Source organism: Camelus ferus, chromosome 33 (genome assembly GCF_009834535.1).
Source record: "Camelus ferus isolate YT-003-E chromosome 33, BCGSAC_Cfer_1.0, whole genome shotgun sequence".
Classification (NCBI taxonomy): domain Eukaryota; kingdom Metazoa; phylum Chordata; class Mammalia; order Artiodactyla; family Camelidae; genus Camelus; species Camelus ferus.
The window spans coordinates 19,966,422-19,993,380 of record NC_045728.1 but is presented as its reverse complement, the minus strand read 5'-3'; the positions used below and the strand labels follow the sequence as shown (position 1 = coordinate 19,993,380).

The 26,959-nt window shown below is 36.5% G+C and overlaps 1 protein-coding gene across 8 annotated transcripts in view; it reads right to left on the bottom strand.

The window, feature by feature from the left end:
- The window catches only part of LOC102503986 (CWF19 like cell cycle control factor 2), a 179,232-nt gene that overhangs the window by 126,907 nt on the left and 25,366 nt on the right, over positions 1-26,959 (bottom strand). For all 8 annotated transcript variants that reach the window (XR_004316962.1, XR_004316961.1, XM_032472557.1 and 5 more), the window contains exons 2-8: positions 24,368-24,503; positions 19,896-20,133; positions 17,581-17,712; positions 13,706-13,801; positions 11,678-11,782; positions 11,395-11,465; positions 3,812-3,918 (exon numbers count right to left, since the gene is read on the bottom strand). Coding sequence is in view for 6 of the 8 variants with exons in the window: in XM_032472557.1 (XP_032328448.1) it covers positions 3,812-3,918; positions 11,395-11,465; positions 11,678-11,782; positions 13,706-13,801; positions 17,581-17,712; positions 19,896-20,133; positions 24,368-24,503 (885 nt within the window). In the remaining 2 variants the exon portion in view is untranslated. The remainder of the gene's footprint in view (positions 1-3,811; positions 3,919-11,394; positions 11,466-11,677; positions 11,783-13,705; positions 13,802-17,580; positions 17,713-19,895; positions 20,134-24,367; positions 24,504-26,959) is intronic.

The window sequence follows — 26,959 nt, the reverse complement described above, 5'->3', positions numbered from 1 at the left end:
TGTGAGGAAAGCTGCTTTAAAAGAGCTTGTGCTAAAGGCAATTTTTCAGAAGTAAAAGCAAGCAATCATTGCCTGAATTTCTACGGTTGTTATTCTGACAGCTAAAAATGATTAAAACTATGGTGTTGAACAAAGTCAAGGTATTTCAGAACAATGAATATTTTGAAACTCTTATTAGCAATTCTTTTTTGGGTACTAAGCAGTTCTGTATTATGGTTCTCTGAAATGAGTTACTTGCCTAGAGTTAAGTCTTAGGCAAAGGTCAAGCAGTACTTAACTGCTTTTGGCACCAATCTCAGATTTTTAGAAACAAGTAATCCATATGTTAAAAATAATTAATTCTTTAAATACCTCTGAACATCTTATTTCCCCTGGCACTCAAATTATAACCTAGTTGGGAAAATATTAAATAAAACCATTTTTACAGACTTAAATAATAATAGTTCAACACAATATAAAAGACACCACAAGCCAGCAGGAGACAATACAGCCTTTAAGAGTTAAGGGAGAAATTGTTTCAGGCTACTATAGTCAGAAAAAGCTTTATACATTATAAAGGAAATAAAAGTTGAGCTCTATATTAAAAACAAAGTGAAAGGAAAGGAAAAGGAAATTTACTGCAGTAAGAGCTGACAAAAGTGTGGCGGCTACAAGGCACAGTAAACATCCAGATAAAAGGGAGCAAACAAGTTTAGCTGCAACATCACAAGCACAGAGCCTGGAGCCCGACGGCCTGGCTTCTGAGCTCACCTCTGCCACTGAATGGTCTCATAACTTTGTACGAATTATGTAACCTCTGTATGCTCCAATTTCCTTTACAAATGGGGACAAAACCATGAAGAAACTTTCCACTGTCACAGTTTGAGTTAAGTGAGTTAATATATGTAAAGCTTTTAGAACCATGCCTGGCACAAAGGAAATGCTCCAAAGACAATTTAAAAAGGCGAGCTCACACAAATTCGTAAACTACCGCATCCCACAGCCAGTCAAAGAACATAAATGAGTAAAGCAGGTGGGTCTGCAGAGAAACACACTGTTTGCCATTAAGCACACAGGAAGGCTTCATTTCAAAAAAATAAAGCATTGTCCTCCATTTTTCTTAAAGAACACGTTCCTGCTCATTCCAGCTTTCCCCCCATTTTAAAAAGACATGCTTAAGAAATATTTAATTTCCATTTAATGCTGTTATAAGATAAAAACAGTAGTACAAGCATAGTGATAAATGAGAACTGATATGCAGCCTTAGTTCAGGGAATCATAGAAAGTGGCAGGAACTCTAAGAGAGACTGAAAACGCAGACCTCATCTAATGGCCACTGATAATCAGCCGCTGCTGCCAAGAGATACTGAATGTTTCCAGAGCTTCTCAATCTTCAAACGAAGCTGAACATTCAGATTCCTGTGTAAAAGCTCCTGATTTTCATCTGTAATCAATTTTTAAGAACGCTACAATGTTGACCACCATTGCCCCAGCCAAACAGCCTGGGTGCTATTTTTGAACCACGTGCTGGCCGTTGGCCACCTTTGATTAAGGGCATGGTGGCTGGAATAGTAAACTTGAACTATATCTAATTAAAAGTGTTTGGAATTGGCCAAGTTAATCAACCTTCTTTAACAGTGCTTTCTAGTGCTTTTTTTTAAGCAGAGAGAGCAAAATATCTTTTATCAAAGTTTATTTCTACAGTTTATATATGTTTTTTAAGTGCATTAAAAGTACTTTTTCAGTTTATTCTCCCTTCCACCCATATTCCGACGAACCCCTCAATAGTTGATACACCATTTGTTTGGTCAAGTCTCTCTCTGTTCCTGTCTCGGTGTGTCTTCCCTCCCCACCCTCCCCTCCTTCTCTCTCTCTTCTTAATACACACACACTCACATTACAGGTAATGGGTATCAATGGAAGCCTCTACAAATACTACTGAGGGTTCTTTTCCCCCTGAAAATACTGTAGACAATTTTGATTGTACAGAAGGATTTTAAAATAAATATTACCTGCAATTCACTCTTTTTCAGAGATCCTAGTCTTAACATTTAACAAGAAAATAATGTGATCAAAATGATGTTTAGGAGAATCTATCTATGCTACTATCCAGAATAAATTAAAATAGTTTCATCACATAGGCCCACAGAAAGTAATTTTTTATTTTGTATTTGCTGTGCTACCATTATTCTTAAGTTTAAATGTTACCAACAGTAAAAATCCTTGAATCCCCCCAAAATATAAAATGTGAATATTCTCAAAATTCCAGGAATACTTTAAACCATAAAATCATGTCACCATTTTCAATGACTGGAAGTGAAAATATTTTAAGTGGCCATAAAAAAAAAAAAATCAGGCAAATTTAAGCCTCAGTGCACAAGATCAGGCCATCTGTTTTTATGGCTCATTTATAACAGGTTACAAATTCATTTACATGTTCACTTCCTTGAATTTTTATGAAAATGTGTCAGCTAAAATCTCCAAGCAGGGCAGTATTCCTAAGTGCAGAACTCAGCAGTATTTTAAGTGACAGTATGTGTAAATTGTAGCAGTGTGATGCTTCCTCCTCAAAGGCTAAACATTTCTTCCTGCCACAGTGAACAACCCATTTCTTTCAGACTAGATTTAATCAATCAAACTCTAATTGAGGGACATTCTATTAAACAAATAGCCTTCTTTAAAGTGGAAATGTCATGAAAGAAAAAGAAGAGTTGAGGATTTATTCCAAATTAAAGGAAAAGGAAAGAGAACTGACAACTAATGCAGTGCAGGGTCAAGGGCCACATCCTAGATCAGAGGAGGGAAAACCTACCATGAGGTACAGGCAGATTCTCTCCTTAACCAAACTTTAGTCAAACTCCTCTCTGCCCAGATAGTCCCCATCCATGGGCATGACCTTGAGCCCAATTTTAGCGAGAATCCTACTAAGTCAGTTTGGCCAGAATCCCCCACCCTCGATTTCCGATCATTCTTGGTATCTGACCGAATTCCCTACGGTCATCCTCCCCGCCCCCACCCCGGGGGATGTCTACCCATCCCACCTGCCTCCAGCAAGAGTCCTGCGGTACGTTCAGCCAGAAGTCCCCTCACCGCTGATGCTTCTTCCCAGTACTTTTCCATCTGCCCACGCTGCCCCACCTCCAACCCCAGGCTCTGTGCCTGTAAACTTCCATTTTCCCTTGTTGTATTTGAAATGGAGCCTAATGCTATACTGAGGTCTCTTTTCCCCTATTGCAATAGTTCCTGAGTAAGATCCGTTTTTGCTTTTTAACGGCTGTCAGGATCTGGTTTTCCCTCGATGGTCCTATAAAGTACAGCCAGCAGAATCTCAAGATGGATTGTGTAAGAGTATGATGGGAGTATTTTATTAATGCTGAACTTCCTGAATTTGAAGGTTGCACTGCAGTTTCACAGAAGAGGGGCTGGCAAACATTTTCTGAAACACAGCCAGACAGCAAGCACTTTAGGCATAGAGGGCCCCATGTAGTCTCTGTCACATATTCTTTGTTGTTTTTGTTTTGTTCTTTACAATCCTTTAAAAATGTAAAACCAGTTTTAGCTCAAGAGCTGTGCAAAAATTAGGGCTGAATTTGGCCCATGAGCCATAGTTTGCCAACCTCTCATACAGACAACGTCCTTGCTCTTAAAAAATATGCAGTGAAGCATGTAAGGGTAAAGGGTCATGATGTCAAATTATTCAGCAAAAATAACGATAATATGTGAGAGAGAAATAAAACGCATGGCAGCATGGTTCAGGCAGCTCAGGAAGAAAAGGATGAGAACTCTCACGAAGCACAAGGCATCCTGTCACCAAGGTCGCTTCGGTACATACCCATGGGTCCAAAGGTATCTGGATTCTCCTGTCATCACCAACAAGCTCCGACAAGGCAACATAACTGGCACCGTGACCCCATCTGGGTGCTTAAAATCCATGACAACCTTGAGGTAAAGACAAAAACATAAAGATCAATCCAAAACATCATACGCTCCAAGAGTAAGAATGATTCATTGATTCTGGCTGTCTTTCTAGGCTAGCAGAGATTGAAACATGATAATGCTTATAGAATAGCATGGCACAGGGGTTCTCAAACTTATGTGCACATGAGAATCAACTAATGACTGAAAAATACACCTAGCCCACAGAGAGACTCAGCAGGTCTACAGCGAGGCTCATGGATCTGCACTTCTAACCATCACCCTGGGCAGTTAGGACGCAGGTGGGCCGAGGAGCAGCCCTTCCATGCAAAACACCAGGGCGGCGATCAAACGCAAGGGCTCAGGAGCTGAAATACTCATGTCCTGGCTTTCTCCTTTACTGGCCGTATGACCCAGGACAAGTCACTTAACTCCTCTGTGGGACTTTTAAATGAATTAAATATATAATGGATATAAATCACAGTATCTGGCACATAATAAATATTTAAAAAAAAAACCTAGCTATTATTATTCATAGGATATTGATAATTAATAATCCAAAGAGAAGGAACTATTAGGCATCCATTCTCACATAATCCATCTTATGTCTTTAAAGTCATGCAACATTTTGGATATTAGAGGCTGATTTACAAGAGATAATCAAAGAACACAGGAAGATTTTTAGTGATTGGAAATATGATCAAATATTATGAACAGCAACCTAAAAAGACACAACACCCAAGAAAACGCTTTTGTGCTCAGGAACCCAAACACCAATTAAATGACTTCAGTCTAACTACAGGAGCATGTTATGTTAGGACGAATGTGAATTTAAAAAAGGCAGGTCACAGGCCTAAAAGATATTTTAAGTGAACACATCAATCTATTTGAAAAATAAATATGACAATCAAATATCAGTGGGATAAATATAATTTAGCATTAGTACCTTCATTAAAGGTAAACTTAGCACAGTACCTGGCATAAAATAAGCATTCAGTAACTATTACCTACTATTATTAATAATAATACTGGATCAAATAAGATAATGCACATGAAAATTCTTTGTCAACCGTATAAAATGATACAGGTCTGACCTGGTTTTTCCTCTTTCTCATCTGCCCTTCCAATCTAAGTCTGGAAAATAAAGTAAGATGATAAAAATTTAATTTTCCAAACAATTATCTGTTCCAAATGATGTCACATAAACTCAGCGTCATACTCCAAAAGCATTCTATTTTAAAACATTACAGATGAATTCTGAAGTTTTGGGTATGAAATGTACTGATACCTGCAACTTCCCTGAAATGTATAAATAAAAGAAGATGGACTGACAGACAGATGAATAGGGATTTGATAAAGCAAATATATTAAAATGTTAACTGTAGACTCTAGGTGGTGGGTCTAGGAATTTACTGTGTAATACTATCAACTTTTCTGTATGAAAACTTCATAATCAAAAATGTTGGGGAAGGAGAAGAAAACCCCACTGTGACTCATTTTATAAGTCAATACATATATGTTTCAATTTTCTGAGTAGACACTAAGGTCCACACATAAGAAAGAATAATAGTATATTTATTAATTATTTTATTAGAGATGATCAGTTGTGGCTTAAAGGAATACAAATTGTCTGGGTGAAAACTTTTGATGAGAAAATATTCCAAGAGACTACACTGTAACTCATTCTTCAGACAAATATTTATTAATTACTGTATGAGGCATCAACGATTCTAAAGGTAAATAAGAGACATATTCTCTGCCCAAACAGAAGTTACATGTTCTGGCTAATTAATATTCAACATGTTTTACAGACTCACAGACACAGAATACAGACTTGTGGTTGCCAGGGGAGAGGCGGGTGGGAAGGGATAAACTGGGAGTTCAAGATTTGCAGATACTGACTGGTATATATAAAGCAGATAAACAAGTTTATACTGCATAGCACAGGGAAATATATTCAAGATCTTGCAGTAGCTTATGGTGAAAAAGAATATATGTATCTTCATGTATGACTGAAGAATTGTGCTCTACACTAGAAATTGACCCAACATTGTAAACTGACTATACCTCAATAAAAAAAATTTTTTTTAATATTCAACATGTTTTAAAAACACAAAATACATATATATTTGTGAAATTCAAACGCGTCTCCTATCAACAGAGTAATGATTTTCAAATAGGAAAATCTCAGTTTCAACACATGATTAGAATTGACAAGACAAACTCGAACATGATACTAATTAATGTAGAAATATTTGTGCTGAAATATATGTCGAGTTTCAAGGAAGAAAAATGTATTACCAAATAATCCAAATGTTATGGGGGCTATGTTAGAAAATGCAGAGAATACTTATCCATTATTATTATTGATGACCATGATTGACTTGCTGGAGAAGCCCACAGAACTCAGGAAAAGTTTGCTTACTGTTCATCAGTTGATTATGAAGGTTATGATATAGCACACAGATGAACATCAGATGGGAGAGATGCACAGGGCAAGGAAAGGAGTTCAGAGCATCCATGCCCCCTCTGGGAGCACCGCTCTCCCAGCCCCTCTACGTGTTCACCAACTTGGAATCTATTGAGATTTTTATGGAGACTTTATCACACAGGCATGATTAATTACTGACTCCATTTCCAGCCCCTCGCCCCTCTCCGGAGAATGAGGGACAGGGCTGAAATCTCTAAGCTTCTAACCATTGCCTGGTCTTTCTGGTGGCTGGCCCCTATCCATCAAAAATCATCTCTCTAGAACAAAAGACACTGCTATCACCCAGGAAATTCCAAGTTTAGGAGACTTGTGTCTAGGAAATTACAAGGGTTTTAGGAGGTCTGTGCCAGGAACTGGAGGCAGAGATCAATATTTATTTTTTCTATTATCTCACAGGTCTATAAAGTGAGAGTATAGTTTTTTTGAATTTAAGGAAATAACTTTTATTTATAAAATTAAATGTATATTTTCTATGAAAATCAAATTTTCCTTAAAACATTTCATCATAATAATAAAGTATTATCAGTATCATCATAGTATCTGTATCTTAAATGCAACGCTGGTTAAAGATCACAAAAAAAATTTTTTTTTTCCCAAACATTCACTAAGTATTCACAATCGATAATGCTTCCCTGAAACTGCTGAATCATTCTGCCCTGTGACAGCTTCGCTCCACAGGAGCTTTTTCCAATTATTCTTTTTGGTTTTACCTATTTTCTTTATTTTCTGAGATGGCAGAGTCAATAAAGATTAAGTTCCTAGCAAGCTCATGGGGCATGACTGAGGATAATGTTCAGTTCAAAGCAAACAAACAAAAAACTCTAGACATTCTGATCTTATAAAACCTTTAACACAATGAAAACATAATACAAAGAAAACCCTAGACACAGCTCACTCTGTCACTCAAGTAAAGATAAGACAGATAACAGAAAAGCACGTGAAACGTATCTCCTCCATGTCGGCTGAACAGGAAAATGAAAAAACAGAATGCTACTGGGAACATTTTTGAGAAAGAAGATAAACTTAATTCTGATCCTTATTGGTTAAAAATAGGCTGAGATCAACCTGTGGAAACCCTTAAGGGCTTATCGACAAGAAACAGTATGACATGAAGAATGATACGTGATTCACAGAGAATGATGAAAGCTGAGAGAAGTGACTCTATTTAGCTGGAGAAAACATTTCATTCCTGAGAATTCAGCAGACTAGACAGAAGTCCACCTGTTTCCCATAGCCTGCCAAATACAAATCTTCTGTAGTTGCACTAGCATTGTCACAGGACCCAAATGAAGTCAGAGTTTGCTTTTTACCCTAAATAGCAAATAAGTGAATCCACAAACCTCATAAACATGTCTGCCAAGTCTGGACAAGTGGGAAAGGACGGAAGGAAAAAGGGAGAGAGACATAGTAGCAGGGATACAAGATGGAAGTTACAAAAATACATCAGAAACATCTATTAACACACGTTCCCTGGCCTTACAAGTATAGAACCCCCCAATATTATGAGATGATTAGTCCACTGTGGCGAAGAAGAGGAACTTTGAACATTTTTAGTAAAAGAAAATACAGCTTTTCGTCTCTCTACAAAAGATGGTATTCCCAGAAGTACACTTTGCTAAACTGAAAAGCAGCTGGAAGAGAAGCTTGCTGGTACATCAAATTTTCCAGAGCAGAGGAATTAATAGCAATTTTCCCTAGGACACCTTGGAGACCAGCGGCTGATGTCAGTGACCTTCAGATCTCCTACCTATACTGTGTAAGCCTGCTTAGTTTCCGTCCTTCAAGAAAAGTTAAAATCAAGGACCACAACAAATCTGTTTCCCTTCCTTGCCTCCTACTGGCAAGGTACATTTAAAAACAACAACAAAAACATCATCCATTTGCTAAATTCCTTGAAAACTGGAATCTCAAGATTACCAAGTTTTATGATACTCAAAGGAAGGAGCCACACTGTTGCTCAAATGGCAACAACAACACACCCTGGAATCAACACACAGGACATAAGACCTCCCACTTGAAAATGACTAAAGAAAGCAAGTTCTGCTCCCTTGTCCTGAAGTCAGAAGCAGTTTTCTAAAGTGCAGGCCTTAATAGCTTGGTCAAAGGTGGGGAGGGAAAATCTCATCCATGAAGATGAGATGGTACCTTCTGGTATTTAAGAGTGATTCTGTAACAGAAAAGAACAAATCGGACTCCATATTAGATCTGTTTCTGGCTTTAACCCTCTGTGCTGTTTTCTAGGCTCAGTCTTGCTCCCTCTGCATCTTTTGTGATACAATGTTGCCTTTAGCCTGAAATAGACAGGAGGGCCTATTCTCAAGGCCCTGACCATTAAGGATATTAACACTTTTGCAACTTACATAAAGATGACAAGTTGTAGAATAGAAAATAACATTTGTTTTGTGAGAGGTTTTACAGGGGGCACCATGACCTAACCCACGTGGACAGCTACAAGAGCAAAGAATTCCTACACCAAGAAGTTTGTAAGAACCAACCACACCCCCTCTCCTTTTTAGTATAAAAGGAGCCTGAATTCTGATTTAAGATTGTTCTCCAAGATATTTAGTCTGCCATCTTCTCTACCTGCTGGCTTTCTGAATAAAGTCGCTATTCCTTGCCCCAGCACCTCATCTCCCAACTTACTGGCCTGTCATGCGGTGAGCAGAAAGAGTTTGGACTCGGTAACAATTCTGCAAGTAGTAGATACAGCAGCTAAATACCACTGGAGCCCAAAGGAACTTATTTCTCATTGCTTCTGAGAGTGAGTGTGAGAAGTTGAGCATCATTTGATGTTTCTGATGTGAAAACTTTCCTAGTTGATCGTGTGCCGTGTACACATTTAGGGGACATACCTGGGAACTTGTCTACAGTACTGCACATGTGAAACAAGCAAAATGAGACCAGACTAAAAGTTTAAAAGACAACATCACAAACAAATCGTGACTAGCACACATCAGTAAATTCCACCTTGCAAATATAACTCTGCCTAACAAAACTAGGTCTTAGCTGCTGAATTAATAGATTCTGCCTTCTCTTCCTCTTCACCTCCAAATACAGATAATTTCTGAATGGTTTTATCTGGCTGAGCTCAAGTGGAATGTAAAATGAAAAGACAAGGCATCTTTTAGTTTAATGGTCTAAACACATTGCCAGTGACATAGTAGAGAGCAAAATATACATTGCATAACAGAAAAATAAGCCTGAAAATGAAAACCTACTAAGTTGGAGGCACTTTGGCTATCACTGAATATTCAACCGCTGAAACAGCTATGAGAAAATATGATCGTGCTTATGTGTTTGCACAGAGACCACTTGCTATCAGCTCTCATTAATTACACTGTGGCTTCATCTGTTTGCAGGAACTGTGGCGTGAAATCCACAGCCATCCAAAAAGGGACTCCAAACAAGTCAGTCACAAACCGTTTCAATAAAATTAAATTTTACTCTGTATAAGATAAGCCTACAAAAGTAATGAAACAGCTTAGCTTAAAAAAATTGGGGGGGGGCTGATTTTATCCTTATTTACTTGTTAGATTCTGCCTAGTAAATTATATTCCACAAATATTTGGGGTGAATAAATAAATAAATTCATCATAAGTAATTTATTTGGAAAAAATAGGTGGTATATTTTACATTTTTGGAGAGACTTCCTAAACTGCACTCCTTCACTGCCAGCTCCCCAGAAGAGAGGACATGCCTCAGCTGATTGGTTAGCCTGGAGCCAAACCTGCTTGGATGAGCCCTTTCCTGTCTCTTTTTCAGATCTAGCTGGTTTGCAGAATCTAATTTATGCTTCTTCATGTCCTCTGTTACAGGGGCAGCCTCTGCCTCTATGGGAGAAGTCTCCAGTTGTCCCAGGGTAAAGAAAAGTGTGTCTAATTTAGAGGTGAAGTATCAACAAGTCCACTTGGCTACAGATCCAAAGCCATGACCTTCCATGTTTTCTCAGTATTGAATTGACAGTCTGTTACCCATCTACCTTTCATCTCATTTCTCAGTTGATTACACAGTTAGGAGGAAAAGACAAAGATGTCCTTTACTGGCCCCCTAAAGCCACAAGCCAGGATAAGAGGTAAAATGAAAATGAAGAGCTTTCCCCTTCCTGTCCTCATTATTTTTTAAAGCACTTAATTAGAATCCGCACATGTGGTTGATAAGATGGTTTTGTCTTATCAAACAAACAGCATTAGTTTTGTAGTCACAGTATCAGCATGATCACATAAGCTCAGCAAAAGCCAAAAAGCCAAAGTGCTGAAGTTAGTGATGGGAACTAAGCAAATGCACAAAAAGACAAAAAACAAAAAACAAAAAAAAAAAAAAACACAAAAACCTAGTAAACAGTCTTTGCATCCAGGAACAAGATCAGATTTTCAAACAACCTCTTGTTAGATTAGATGACCTGATATTTTAAAGATTCTTCAGATTTAAAATACTGCTTTCTATCTAAAATTCTACCTGCATACTGCATGGGTTGCTTTAAATCATGCTTTCAGTAGCTTCTTTACCAGTTCACGTAAAGTGCAACTATAGAAACAAGCCAATGAATAAACATGAACCTCTACTTCTTCATCTGTAAAAATAAGGACATCACCCTCTACTGCTCAAAGATATTGAAGGGACTGAATCATACATGTGGAAAAGTTTATCACAATTCCAGACACATACATTTTAGTTTTGTTTATTTATAGCCCGCAGCTACTATCTTTTGCCACTAGATGGCAATGCTGCTGCAGTAAATTGTTGCACAAAAGGAAGTCTGGATTTTAACTTCTAAAAGTGAAATGTGTAAAACATTAATTTACAGGGCTTTTCCTGGCATCTGATGAACTGATAAAACTTTGGACACCTAAAAGAGACTAAAATGTTCACTTTCCTGTAAGAAATGAAAGTGCTAATGGTGCCTTTAATTTTCATTTTAAACTCAATTCACTTTAATTAAGAAATGTGAGAAATCCTATTGTATAAGACATTTGTTGATGGCTAATAAAAATGAATATTTGAATATTTACCTCTGACCCCAAACTGAGAGAAATGATCTCATCCTCAAAAGCAGAATGCGTGTCAATATGAGCAGGAATTCCTGAGACAGAAGACAGGACAACACTTAAGATGCAAATTCCTCAAGAGACTAAGTGTAGAATTACAAGGGATTAAAATCAACACAGGTAACAAACATAAGCAAAGTACTCTAGGAGTCAGTTCCAGCTAAAAAATATCTTTGCTCTTAGAGATTTACATAATCCACTTAGTTATGAATTATAAGACTGGAATTTTAAAAGAAGAAACACTTACCCTGTCCAGGTTCATACTGGTTCACAGTCAGTTGATCAGGTTTATGTTTAATGAAACCCTCCTTCAGCCATTTCTCCAAAATGCTATCACAAAGGTCAGGAAGACCTGAACAGTAATCATACAGGTGAAACGTATTATTAAAATAATTACTTCACATGTTTCACCCAAGAATAAAAAACAAAGTCACTGAGTTAAAAATCACCCAACTTTTAATTTAGCAGTCAGATCCAAACATAACAGTAAACTCACCAGCAGAGCAGAAAAGAACAAAATCTTAAGACTCTTTTGAAGTTATTTTATTGATTTTATGAAATAAAACATACAAAAGAACAATTCTGTGGACAACAATTTTAGTATTTTGTAAAATAGCAATAAAACTACAAAATTTACTATATTGTATACTGGAAATAAGCGTGACCACTTTCTTTTGTGTTATCTTAAATTATTAATGTCTTTTAAATTATTTCTCTTTAAAAAACACACTTTTCGAAGTGGAACTAACTAACTTTTATTGGATTCATAAATGTTATTTCTTGAGGCAAAGGAAACCTTTAAATAAGATAAAAGTCATTAAAAAAATAGATAAATTTAACTCCAACAAAGAATTCTACCAAAGGACTAATATCCAGATTTTATAGTAAACTCTTAACTGATATGTTAAGACAATCCATTAGAAAAAACTGGCAAAGAAGATGAAAAAGAATTCACAGAAAAGGAAATAAAAATGGCCAACCTCACTAGTAATCAGGTAATTATAAAATTAAAAATTTTACCATAGCACAAGTCGCTAGGGGTAGGGGGGAGGAGGTACACACCTGGTGAGAAAATGTCGGTATAGCATTTTTAGGGTGCAATTTGTCAATGTCTATTAACATTTTTAAGTGCGCAGAACTCTGACACAATTCTAATTTAGTAGTTTCCCTTGAGAAACTCTTGCTGAGTGCATAAAGAGGTGGACACAAAGATATCCTCTGCAGTACAACTTGTAAAAGCTAAAAACTAGAAATAACCTGAATGTCTATCAAAAGGAAAGTAACTAAATAAGCTATTATAGAACATTTAATAAAAAGAAAAACTATGTAAGATCTCCAAGACATACTGTGAAAAGAACCAGTTGGAGTGATACATGCAGTACATGAATACACAATTTATAACATATAACATAACACTACACGTTAACACTATATACTTTTTATAGGTTATTTGGATGTAGACTCATTTATGAGGATTGAAATACTGTCTCTCCTCCCTACCTTACACTCTGGTAACCATAAGTTTGTTTTCTATGTCTATGAGTCTCGTTCTGTTTTGTAAATAAGTTTATTTGTGTCCTAGTTTTAGATTCCAAATATAAGTGGTATCATATGATATTTGTCTTTCTGTGACTGAGTTCACTCAGTATGATAATCTCCAGGTCCATCCATGTAGCTACAAATGGCATTATATCATTCTTTGTTACGGCTGACTAGCATTTCATTGCATACATATATATATTTATACACTACATTTCCTTTATCCATTCATCTGTCGATGGAACCTCATTTAAGTCGCTTCCATGTCTTGGCTATTGTACAAAGTGCTATGAAAACTGGGGTGTATGTGCCTTTTCAAGTTAGAGTTTTCTCTGGATACACGCCCAGGGGTGGGATTCCTGGATCACACAGTAACTTTATTTTTAATTTTTTAAGGAACCTCCATACTATTCTCCATAGTGGCTGCACCAAGTTACATTCCCACCAACAGTGTAGGTGGGCCCTTCTCCTCCACACCCTCTTCATATAATGGTACTGCTTCTGAAGAGAGGTGTGGGAGTAAGCATAGCGTTAAAAGAAAATTAGATTTTAGATTTAGCTTTATCTGCATGTATAAAATGTTTAACACAAAGCTGCACTATTCAGTTAATAAAAATGTTTTAAATTTAATCAACTCTTTTGAAAGTTCAATTACAAATGATATATGAAAAACACCCTCAAACATGACAAAAAATATTTTTTCTGAACCATTTATTATTTATTAACAATCACTTACCCCCAGGTAATGGCTTATCTTTATCTACATTGTTGTTCTCATACTGGAATTCATAGCCAAAATGCTTTACTCTTCGGTGTTTTAAGGATTTTTGAACTGTATGAAGAGAAGACAGTAAATTAGAACCTCTGCTGCCCTATTGATTTCCTGCCTGGAAGATCTATCCATTGATGTGAGTGGGTTGTTAAAATCTCCTACGACTATTGTATTCCCATCAATTTCTTTCTTTATATCTGTTATTTTTTGTTTTATGCATTTAGGTGTTCCTGTATTGGGTGTAAATATATGTTAACAAGTATAATATCCTCTTCCTTTAATGATCCTTTTATGATTATACAGCATCCTTCTTTGTCTTTCTTTATGGTCTCTGTTTTAAAGTCTGCTTTGTCTAATATAAGTATTGCTACCCCTGCTTTCTTGTCATTTCCATTTGTATGAAATATTTTTCCATCCCCTCACTTTCAATCTATGTGTGTCCTTCACCCTAAAGTGGATCTCTTATAGGCTCATGTTTTATTATCTAATCTGCCACTCTATGTCTTTTGATTGCAGCATTTAGTCCATTAACATTTAAGGTAACTATTGACAGATAAGTATTTATTGCCATTTTAAATCTTGTTTTCCAGTTGATTTTGAATTTCTTCTTTGTTCCTTCCTTACTCTTTTTGCTTTTCCATTTGTGGTTTGATGGTTTCATCCACATTATGTTTGTGTTCTCTTCTTTTTGGTTTCTGTGAATCTCTTGTATGTTTTTGATTTCTGGTTACCCTGTTTTCCAAGTATGTTAACCCCTTACTACATCTACTTACTTTATCCTGGTAATCATATAGGCTCAAACACATTCTAAAACAAAACTCTGTTTTCTTACACACCTCCCCTAAATTTTATGATTTTGATGTCTTCTTTTACATCTTCATGTTGTTCACTGTAGTTACCACCTCATTTCCAGTTGTGATTGTTTTCATATAAATTCTTACTTCTTTTCTGTTTAGAGAAGACCGTTTGACGTTTCTTTTAGAATAGATTTAGTACTGCTGTATTCTTTGTTTTTGCTTGTCTGAGAAACTATTTCTCCTGTTCTAAATGACAGTCTTACTAGGTAGTGTATCCTACATTGCAGGTTTTTTCTCTTTCAAGACTTCGAATATATCTTCCCCTCTGACATGCAACGTTTCTGCAGAGAAATCAGCTGACAGTCTCATGGGGGTTCCCTCATAACTCACTGTTTTTCTCTTGCTTATCTTTGCCTTTTACTTTTGCCACTTTAACTATATTATGTCTTGGTGTAGATCTGTTTGGGTTCCTTATTTGGGTGCCTCTGTGCTTCCTATACCTGGATATCTGTTCCCTTCTTTAGATTTAGGAAATTTTCAGCCATAACTTCTCAAATACATTTTTGATCACTTTTTCTCCTTCTGGCACCCCTGTTATACATAGAATGGCATGCTTTACATTATCCCATAGGTCTCTTATATTGCTTTCTTTTCTTTTATTTTCCTTCCATTTGTGTTTCTATCTGTTGTTCTTACTGGGTGATTTTCATTATTCTTAATCTCCTAGGTCACTTATTCATTCTTCCGCATTATGTCGTTTGCTATTTTCTGCCTTCAGCTTGGCTTTCATCTAAGCAATTGAGTTTTCTGATTTTAATTGGCTCCTCTTTATAGTTATCAGGTCCTTTTAGTCATCTGCATTTCTACCAACAGTCTTTCTTAATTCCTTCAGTATTTTTATTATCTCCTTTTTGAACTCAAGCTCTTGTAGACTGAAGAGGTCTATTTCATTGTCCTTTTGGGGATTTCTCTTGTTCTTTTAATTAGGAGTGGTTCCTCTACATCTTCATTTTACTTATATTTCTCTACCATCTATGAATTTAGAAGTAACAGTTATTTACTGTGGTCTAAAGGGCTGTTTTTATGTGGGTACATCCCTGTGTATTTAATGTGCATTTAATATTTTTGTTGCAAGGGCTAGTTTTAGTATGAATGCCTGCCACGTCATTCCTCCATGTGTGCTGGCTGCTACCCCCTTGACAGGAGGTATGATTAGTGTAGTGGTGACCAGAGCCTGGACTGGATGTTGAACAGGGCCTCCTCTGCTCTGTGGTTTTCACAGCCCTGTTGAGCTCTGGGTCCACAACCCAGTTGTTGGAGCAGAAGCCCCCAGATCCATTTGTGAGCTGCTATGGGAGGTAGGTGGGACTTCAGCCCTTCCACTGGGAGAGGGGCCACTGAGGACTCCTCTACAGGAGATGTCATCCAGGCAATGTACTCTGTGCTGTGGAGTCTACTGTCACCCCCTGCGCAGACTCACAAAGTACTGTTTTTGGTGCTGTCCTCCATCTTGCCTCAGCTGGAGGAAAGCTGCCAGCCTGCCCAGGTGTCCCTCAGCTGCTATGCTCATAAAAGCCATCAGGGTAGATCCACTGAAGTCAGGTATCTGGACCCATGTAGTCATGCACCTGATTTTCTGTGGGCTACAGGGTCAGTCAAGACCCCAGTCCTGCCTCCAAGTGCATTTTTAACAGCCAGCCTGCCCCAGCCACGCACCAGTTCTCCATTTGGACTTCCTACATGCATGAAGCCCAAAAAGGCTCCAGGGATGCAAATCTGCCAAAACTGCCCAGGACACGGCTCAAACCTCAGCCTCACCTCTGAAGTTGAACAGCCCCTGGGAATGGGCTCAGACCTCAGCTCTGCCTCCACTTGGGGGCAAGCCACAGGCAACTGTGCTTTCCCAGAGCTCCCAGAGGTGGAGCTGCCCCAGGCCAAGAGGGAGCCTGGAAGGAGGCTGCTATGGTGGGGTCCTGCACCTTCCCTTGCAAGTACCTGTTAACAATGGGGCTTTTTATGGCAGGGCCACATCCTGTGTGCAAGTGACAGTGGGGGCCTCCATGGAGGACCTGGGCTCCCGCACACACACTCCCAGCCTCAGCCTGGTACCTCACTCCAGATCTCCCAGGCTGTCTCCGTGTGGCCAACCCCAGTCCTCTCCCTGAATGTGTCCTCTGAAGCCCCAGCCTCAGCGCCCAGCTCCCACGTGCACCAGCAGGCTACGTCTCGGGCTGGGGAGCACAGCTAGCTGTCCTGGATCCTCCACACCAGTTTCTCTCTTCTGCCTGTCTCAGAGCAGCCGCTGTGCTGCCCTCCCAGCGCATGAAGCTCCCTTTCTGTCCTGGCTGGTCTCCCTGCTGGTGCAGGGGAGGCTGAGGAATCTTTTCCTCTTTCACCACTCCTTGCCCAGGGCACAGGTCCCGTCCCAACTCTTTCCATGGAGATTCCTCTTGTGGCCCTCTTAGAATAAGATCTTTTGCCAGAGTTCAGTAGGTATTCAGTGAAAATTGTTCCACAACCTTCTATTCCATCATCCTGAAGCCCTACCACCACCATACTTTAAATCATCTCTAGATTACTTACAACACCTAATACAATGTAAATGCTACCTAAAATAGTTGTAAATACAATGCAAATACTATATAAACAGCTGCCAACATGTAGCAAGTTCAAGTTTTGCTTTTTGGAACTTTCTGGAATTTTACTTTTTCTTCAAATATTTTTGATTCATGGTTGATTGAATCCATGGACATGGAACCCACAGACACAGAGGGCCAACTGTATGTAAAAGGGCTTATAAATGTTAGTGCTACTAATGTTGGCTAATATTAATCAGTTTGGAGTTTTAAATTGATACTTATATAAATGCTATTTATTACTAATGCTCTTAAGAATTGTTGGTATGACTTACCTAATATTGGATCCGGGGTACTTTAAGTAATTTTAAGGAAATATTAGTGTTTGAATAAATTATATGAGGAGAAGGAAAGATCAGTAACATTTTGCATTAAACTTAAATATCAGATTTAAAGTTTTACTTACAATTTTGATTGTCTGTATCTTCTGTCCAGTTAACACTTTCCAAAAGCATTTTCTCATCCTCAGAAGAAATAATTTCTTCTATTACCATGAGGCCTGGAGGCAATGCTTGAAGCCCCAACTCTTTCCAAGGGGCTGTGGGAAACCAAATTAAAACAGTCAATATACAACCTTAAAGTTCTCATATACTAATAATTCTGTCCAATAGCCATTTATCAGTTCATAAAACCCCAATCCTCATTTTCAGAAACAAGAATGCTGAAAGATACATAACCTATTAAAAATGCAAAAATAAAAGCCAAGATAAAAATTATGGTACATTTTATTCACTGCAATTACTAATAGCACATAGAACAGTATTTACTTAAATATTTTGTTTGAACATGATTGAGCCACTCTTTAAATCTCATTAAGAGAGAAGGTTTCTCATAATATCTACCTCCATAAACAAATCAGATCCTAAATATGAATACAAAAATTTTTGAAGTTATTTTTCCCCCTAGGTTCATGATACCAGCTATGATCAAGTAATAGAAAAGTGTAAAATAACATAAAATTTCCTAAAAAGTCATTTTCTAAAAAATTATTTAGCATGTATTAATTTCTGTCCTTCAAAGTTTTATATAAGTACAGCTCTAGAAGGAAAAGAAAAAAATAATTTATGATTAGATAAAAGAAATAGTGTAATTCACATTTACTATCAGGGATCTGATCATTCATGTTACACGTATGACTTCTGAAGCTTTTCTACAGAACAGTTTTCATCTTCGAATCATTTAATATAAAGATTCACAAAAATAATAATACAAATATCTAGTAGATTTATTAATATATAATGAATATGAATAGTGAATCATGCCATAAGTATTTACTAAGTGTTTACTATATGTCAGTTATTACATTATTTATTCAAATTATATAAGGAAAACTTAGGGGAGAATTTCTTAAAGACAGGTAATTTATAGTACAAGTAATTCATATTTAATTTTCTAAATATATATGTATTCTTTAAAAAGAACTTTAAATACCTCTTGTATTTGTTATTCAGTGGCTCTCTGGAAGCAAATATCAAAACAAGTATAAAAATTTGTGACACAGTTCTATTCTCTTTTCTTTTTTTTTTTTTTTTTTTATATTTTTTATTCTCTTTTCTATTCTCTATCATTTTTACTAAAAGTAATTTCCAAGATTATAAACAAGGTTGTAATAATCTTAGAAATACACCTGGATCTATTATAGGATTTCAGATAGAAAACACTCCAAAACTCATTTTATGCAATTTCTTACAGTGTTCAACATACTGAATGAGAGGAAACCCAAGGACAGTATTTTTTGATTAAGACTTATTCCTAAACCAATTTTTAAAAATGGATCACAAACACATAAAATATGAAAATAATCTAGTTTTCAAAATCTGAAAGCTTAACACAGATTTAAATTAAGTACTTACAGACAGAGAATTATAACTTCAAAAATATATCTTTAAAGGAGTTATTTAGTTTCCTTTGAATCTTACTATGAAAAAAATACAGTTGATCAGATTATACTCACCTACTCACTCACAGCTTATCTAAACAAAACTCTTTAACTGCCTAAATAGTTGGAAAATTAATATAATAAGGGAGACTAGGTGTCTAAATCAAAGTTCATCTCAATATATCTCATTTCCATAGGTGTGTGGTGAAAAGATGCAGCAATTCCGTAAATCAGTCTGTAAAGCTTTTATTTAAATTAGTTAACTTAATTTATTTAAATAAAATTAAATTAAAAATCAGTTCCAAAACCACACAATCCTGTTGGACAGCCCAGATATGAGCATACGAACATCTCCATCATCACGGAGTGCTCTGTTGGACAGCTCCACTACAAAGCTTTGGGGATCCTTGGTGGCTAAAGGTACTTCTCCATAGTCATGAACCTTGGCACATAATCGTCTGGATCACAATTAATTGTTAAGTGATTAACTGGAAGCTTCTGGGTAGACACTGTAAAATAAATTGGTGATCTGAACCCTCAACATTAAATTCTGAAAAACACAACTCAGTAGCAGAGTTCCAAAACAAGTAACATATACAATAAACACACCGTTAGGTTGGTGGGACCAGCTCCTTAGATGCAGGCTATGTCTAAATCAGCTCCCTTCAACTACTAGTCCCATGCTTGTGCAAACTAAGCACTTAAAGAATGTGAAACAAAAAGGGGTTGCTTAACTCTTGTCCTATTTTGTTTCACATAGCTGAAACTTCCAACTTAGCTATGAAAAGACAACTCACACAAAAGCAAACACCATTTTCAAAAAGATACTTGTATGATAATACCTTTTTCCACAAAATTCAAGTACAGAGTGATCTTTTGTCCTAAGTCATCCACTATTTCTTTTCCACTGAGAGTATCATAGGCTTTCTTGGATTCTTCTGTAGTTCTGTATCTTACAAATGAGTAGGGTTTATTCGGTGGCATTAAGAGAGCATCCACGAATCCACACTTCTCTAACACTGGGAGCAGTTGCTTCCTACTCACACTGTTACCTAAACCACCGTTGGCAACAACCAGGCTCTTAAGAAAACACAAAAAAGAAAGTAACATGAGCAGTTGACATCGACCTGTTACTTTAATTTAAATAAGCTTTAAATAATAAGACATTGTAAATAATACTGATTTCTAAATATTATTCAGTAAAATATTCATTTTTTAATGACCATACATACAAATTAAAAGATAACTTCCACTGTTCATAAATAAAAGTTTAACATAATGAAAGAGAAAGAAGAGGCAGAAAGGAGAAGAAACAAAGATTTACAAAATGCTTGCTTTTTTGCTAGACATTGTGCTATATACTCTTACCTACTTAATCCTCGTTAACATAATTTCCACAACAATCCTACAAAGTGGGTGATATTAGCCCCACTTCACAGAGAAAGAAACTGAAAAGCAGAAACATCAGGTTAAGGTAGTGATTAGGTGGAGCTGGGTTTCAAACCTACTTCTGTCAGTTTCTAGAATCCATATTTTTGATATAACCGTTACACAATGTTTACTAAAAACTAATGGTACTGGCTCAAAGAAAAAACAATTACAAGTACTACTGAACATAAAATAGGAAAAAAATGTCCTTTGTATCTGGATTATTCAGTCATTTTGCAATTAAATTTTGTTCCTTTAGGAGTACCATGCTTACTTCTTGTCATTTGCAATCCTGGTCAGCTTCATTCAAGGGACTGGGGTGGGGAGAGGTGTCCTATTTTTATTCTGACGCTTATGACCTGGTGCCCTTATAGTCTCTGTGCTTAAAAAAAGTTCTACACGGTGTGAAGATCTTCACCCTCTGCAGCAGAACGAAAGTGAACCTGATAGCCTACTCTCATCCGTTTCACCATTTATACCACGTATTGGCAAACTTTTCTGAAAAGGGCCAGATAGTAAATATTTCAGGCTTTGCAGATCATGTAAGCCTCTGTCATAAATCTTGTTTTAATTTTTAAGAACTCTTTAAAAATGTAAAATTCATCCTTAAGCCAGATCTGACCTGAAGACAGTAGTCGGCCAACCTTTAATTTACACAAAGCTGGAATGTAGAATACAATGTATATATATGTATATACATATAATGTGAATATCTAGAACCTTGTTTTAAAGAATATAAAAGAATCATTATAAAATTGAATAATAAGTAAAGCTCTGCTCTGTTATGAGGCAGTCCATACTTTGTATGTATGCAAGTATACACATAATCAACACACTAATATGGTACAAAATTTATTCTCAGATGTCTTGGCCTGGACCTCATTTATAAGGTTTATAAATTAAAGTAACAAAATCGTTTGGCTACATGCTGTCATAGTTACAACATTTCCACATTCTCAAATCTAAGGAACTGCAAAGGCTTTATAAATGTCAAGGACCCACTGCCCCATATAAGAATTGGGGAAGATGGTCAAGAGGTGACTGGAGGAATACTTGTGGTCCTCAGAAATGCTGTCCAAGTGATTTGTGGGCAATTCTAAAGAAAACCACACAAAAATAAGTGTAATGGGGAGGAGCTTATTTACTATTATACGAGTTATATAATATACTTAAATGCAATTAATTGTTTTAAAATAATTGTTTTATTTATACTTTTTCAGCCAAGCAATTTTCCCAGTAATGTGAAGAAGAGAATTCAGATTTTTTTAAACTCATCTTCTCCCCAGATAATTTGAAAATCATGGCTCTAGAAAAATCTAACAACCATCATAAAATTGCACAAAGGCACCTATACTTACATAGTGAAAAGACCATTTGTTCTCCCTTAGGTAGATAATATATAATTGGAAGTCCTTCTACAACTGTTTTCTCTTGTTTTAAAAATATTGAGAAGAAAAAATAATCAAGCCCAAATAAAATGACACTTTGGAAGCCACGAAGGTGAGATTAAAGCTTCTAGAGATCTGAGAGAAAAGTCAGTCCCAACCAGAAACAAATTTCAGAAGCAGCAAAGAAATTTAATCTGAGACAGGAGGGAAGGGGGCAGGGCACAACCATTAAAAGAGTGACACAGGATACTACATAAACTGGTTAGAACCACCTAGGTCCAAGATGGCAGAAGAGTCAACTTTCAGTAGACCTTCAGCCTCATTATACACTCATTGTAATATATTAGCATGCTAAATGACATGCCCACAGGTGCCATGACAGTTCCCAGGCTGAACATAAAAGACCAAAGAGTAGGTGGGGCCCAATTCATGGAAACCCTCATCCCTTCCCCCAAATAGGAATAATCCTCCCACTTGTTTGCATATGAAATTACCCAGCCCATAAAAACTAACCAACCCCCCCCACCGCCGGCCGCACCGGGGGCCACGCTCCTGTCCAAGAGGGACCACATTCTGTCTATGGAGTGTGCATCTCTCTAAATAAACTTGCTTTCACTTTACTATGGCTTGCTCTTGAATTGTCTCCTGCACAGACAAGAACCTACCCTCCAGTAACAAACCCATTTCTCTTCTTACTACTTAACGCTTGAGAATTGACGCAAGTAGGGTATGTCAGTATAATCTTCTGAATGCCTCACAGCCTCAATGGCTCTTGGCAGGAAGTGTATGCAGACATAGTAATTCTAATCTATTATCTACTCCATCCTTTTTAGAGGGATTTGGTTTAAATTCTCTCAAGTCATTAATAGTTAACAAAATCTAAGTATGGGCCTTTTACCTGCTAATATTATATCTCCCTCAACAGACCACTTATTCCAAAACTATGACGCAGCACAGAAGACAGCATAAGCAAGACATAAGGAAAGAGTACTGGTCTGAGACTCAAGAGATCCAAGCTTTAATCCCAGCTTCACTTTCTAAATTGTATTTCTTTGGCCCTCAGTTAGATGCTAGCTAAGCTTCCTTATTATTCTTATCCTGTATCTTTAGAACCAGAAAGAATATCGTAAGACTATTTTATATTCATGTGGTATTTCAATGGCTAGGAATTATGATCACATGCATGTTCTCTTCAGAATCTAACAATCCAATAGGATAAAAGGGTACGTAATACTATGTCCTTACAAATGGAGAAAGCTGAGGTCAAAGGGTACTGCTCATGAACAAAGAAATGGAGAAGCTAAGAGTTAAACTAAGTTCTAAGCATTCATAGCCCAGGAAGTAAAACAGAGCAGGATCCTGCAGAGCCCTCCCGGGCACAAAAGCCTTTCCATGTGCTGTTTCTTATTTGCAGGAAAAAGCCCTCAGCCTCCTAGACCTTCCTGAATACCAAGGAGCAGATTCAAACAGTTGCTAATCAGGGAAGTGAGGGAATGCAGAAACACAGGAGGAGCACTCAAGAAACAGTGCAGCGATTAAAGCAGGATCCATTGTTCTTAACAGTATCTTTGAGTTCTGAAGGAACTAAAGCCCCAACCCAAGTGGAGGATGGTAACTTCAGACTGAGCACAAGATTCCTGGAGCACCGCCCTATTACCTCACCACCAACCAATCAGAAGAAAGTCACACACCCTGCAGCCCTCACCCCAAATTTTGCCTATAAAAACTTCTCCCTGAAAACCATCAGGGAGTTCGAGTTTTTTGAGCAAAAGCCACCTGTTCTCCTTGCTTGGCCCTGCAGTAAACCTTTCTCTTTCAAACACCAATGTTTCGATATGTCTGGCCTCGCTGTGCATTGGGTACATGAACTTTTGTTTGGTAACAGAAGTGTGTGTGTGTGCGTGTGTACATACATACATATATAACATTTAATCACTGCCCATCAGATAATAAAAAGGCTTAGTAAATACGGTCTACTAAATAAAAAATGTTTCATAGCAAATAATCAAAATACTTTATTACAGAGATAAAGTTAGGAACAGAAGATAGAAGACTGCATTCGGGTACAAAAGATTTAGGTTTCTATTCAGTATCTCACCCAGTGGACAGATCACAACCTCGCAGAACCTTAGCTTTCTCACCTATATCAGACAGATTTCTAGGGAATTAACTATAATAACGAATATAAGCATGCTTTGTAAACTGTAAATAGTTGCAGTCTTCTTGTCAACACAGAACCACAGCTTCCTCTAGCTCAACCAACACAATCAATGGAAATTCAAACTAAACTAGGTTATGTCCCAAAATAGAAAGTGAGCAGGTCCTGTCATAGGTATATTTAACATAGATTGTAACATATTATGGAACAATTACAGCTTTCTTCTCTGAGCAATTATTAACAAATATTACTACACACTATTATTACTACACAGTATTATTAAAACACACTAACATGCCAATACATTTACATTCAAATGACAATAATAGTTTTAGGTCACCTGAGTGGCATAGGATACTGTCTCAATGCCTTCATGTCTCAGCAAAGTATGCCTGGCCTTCATCTGTTTCCTTAAGAACTTCTTCTCAGTTTTACTGCGTTTGTAATTACTCTGGTGGTGGCTATTCATGGTAATCCTGGAGAAAACAAACAGACAAACAAAAACCACTACAAAAGTCAACCTTAAGAATCCTGAAGGGTCAATTATAAGAATGCTATTTATATATTTTATAGTTTATAAATGTTTCTATGTATAAATGTTTCTATGCGTAAAAGCCCTAAACATTACTCTAGTAAACCAGATCTGACTGACTGAAGTAAATATACAGAAAAGTATACCCTATCATTACTGTATTAGAGAGCATTTTTCTTACAGTAAAGCACAAATTAAAGCTTTTATACAATAACCTTAATAAATTTCACATACATAGTTCCAAAGTCCAACATCTGACAAAAGAAAAAATAATTTTCTTTTTCAAGGTAGTACACATTTCACTCTGGGAGGGGTCAGCGATTTCTGGCTCCAAATACTAAGGCACATTCTGGCTTGTGCCCCAAAAGGCCATGTCATTCTTATACAACTTAATCATCAGCTACACAGAGGAAAGCAACACTGCAATCTTTCTGATCATTTTAATGAGGACCCCTGGCTATTCAGTCATTGAAATATAATTGACTTGCTCTCCTCTTATTTTCATAATAGACACTCCAACCTAGACCACGTTTATTTGGCTATAAGAAATGTCAGGAAGAATTGGAACTTTTCTGAGTGTCCCCATTAAAACTGAAAACATGCCACCCTGTCTCTTACATGAGCTGCAATCATTTTGCGTTGGTCTCATTATGCAATACAAGATGCAAATGTTCCAGTCGCCCTTCCCACCAAACTGCAAGGCCCAGAAAATAGCACACCAAAAATATCTTGTTTTATCTGTATCTTTTCCTTATAATTTAGTGTTATTTGTTCAATATTTGAGAAAACAGGAAATAGGAATAATAAGTATAAGTATAAATGCTACTGATCTACTGACTTTTAGTAAGATTACAAAGTAGGATTGGTATCTTTCTTCTTAATAATTAGCCTATTTTTATAGAAATGCAAAATTTTCCCCCACAAAATTACATGATCTGTTTAAGGGTTAAATAAATATCATTTGCAAAATAACATTTATGCTGAGAGTTTAAGTTTGCAAAATTGATGTGCAAAATTAATTACTGTAATCTGAAATTCTGTGAGCCTTGTGAAATATTAGCTTACATTTTGAGTTTTCAAACTTACATTAATTAAAGATTAAACAATCAAAAACTATTTAATATTATACTGTATAGCACAGGGAAATATGTACAAGATCTTATGGTAGCTCACGGAGAAAAAAATGTGACAATGAATATGTATATGTTCATGTATAACTGAAAAATTGTGCTCTACACTGGAATTTGATACAACATTGTAAAATGATTATAAATCAATAAAAAATGTTAAAAAGAAAACGATTTGATAATGTGGAACTTTCATTAGAGTATAAATTTAAAAGTTAGCTCACCATAGAAATATTGATAATTTCATAAACCCCTAGGAAGGAGGCTAAGCATCGTGCCATCAGAAATGTTTTTCTTAACATGGAATATTCAGAGTTGAGATGTCATTCATCAGATTAAGTAATACTTATTCCACTTAGTTCTGTTTCAGTTAAGATAAATTTCTGCTCATTGTTGGCAAAAGCGTTGGGGTGGGGAAAGGTTCCCATATTGTTACAAAATTTTGGAGGGAAGTTTAGCAATATTGGTTATTTTAATGGTCATTCCTCTTGACTCAGCAATTCCACTTCCATAAATACATCCTTGAGCGAACAATTGCACACATGCATACACACACACAGAGACATATATACACAGATGTTTGTATACAGATACATATACACAGATATTTGTTGCACCATAGTCTATATATGCAAACAAAGGAAAACACTGATAACAAACCAAATATAAGAACACAGATATATTAAGTGAAAGACAAAGCTGCACAAAGTATGTGGAATGTAGTCTCTTCAAAAAATAATGTACAGGTAAATGTGTGTGTTAAAAATATAGAGGAATATGCGGTAGATTGTTAACAGTGATTATCTCTATGGGATTAAATTAAAGAGTTCTACTCCATGTTGTTTGAACATTTATGATTCACTCATTCGACCAATATTTACTAAACACCTACAATGTGCACGTAATTGTCTAGGTGCCAGGGATATAGCAGTGAACAATACAAAGTCATGAGCTTGTAATACTATTGAAATCAAAAGAAACAACAAAAATAAAGTTTAGAATTTCTGGAATTTCAATTATTACAAGGAACTTCAACTATTACAAGGAACTTCAACTATTACAAGAAAATAAATAAGAAACACTCATTTCATTACTCCTGTTGAAATTCTTTATCTTTTCTTGTGCAAAACTTTTTCTCTAATATTCAACTGATTATGGCTAGATCTTAAAACAATCTCTACTAGGTCCAACACTTCTATAAAAAAAGATTGCTTGATATTTTATCATCCAAAACTATAAAAGTTTTGTTAATAAATATCTGAACATGCAATTA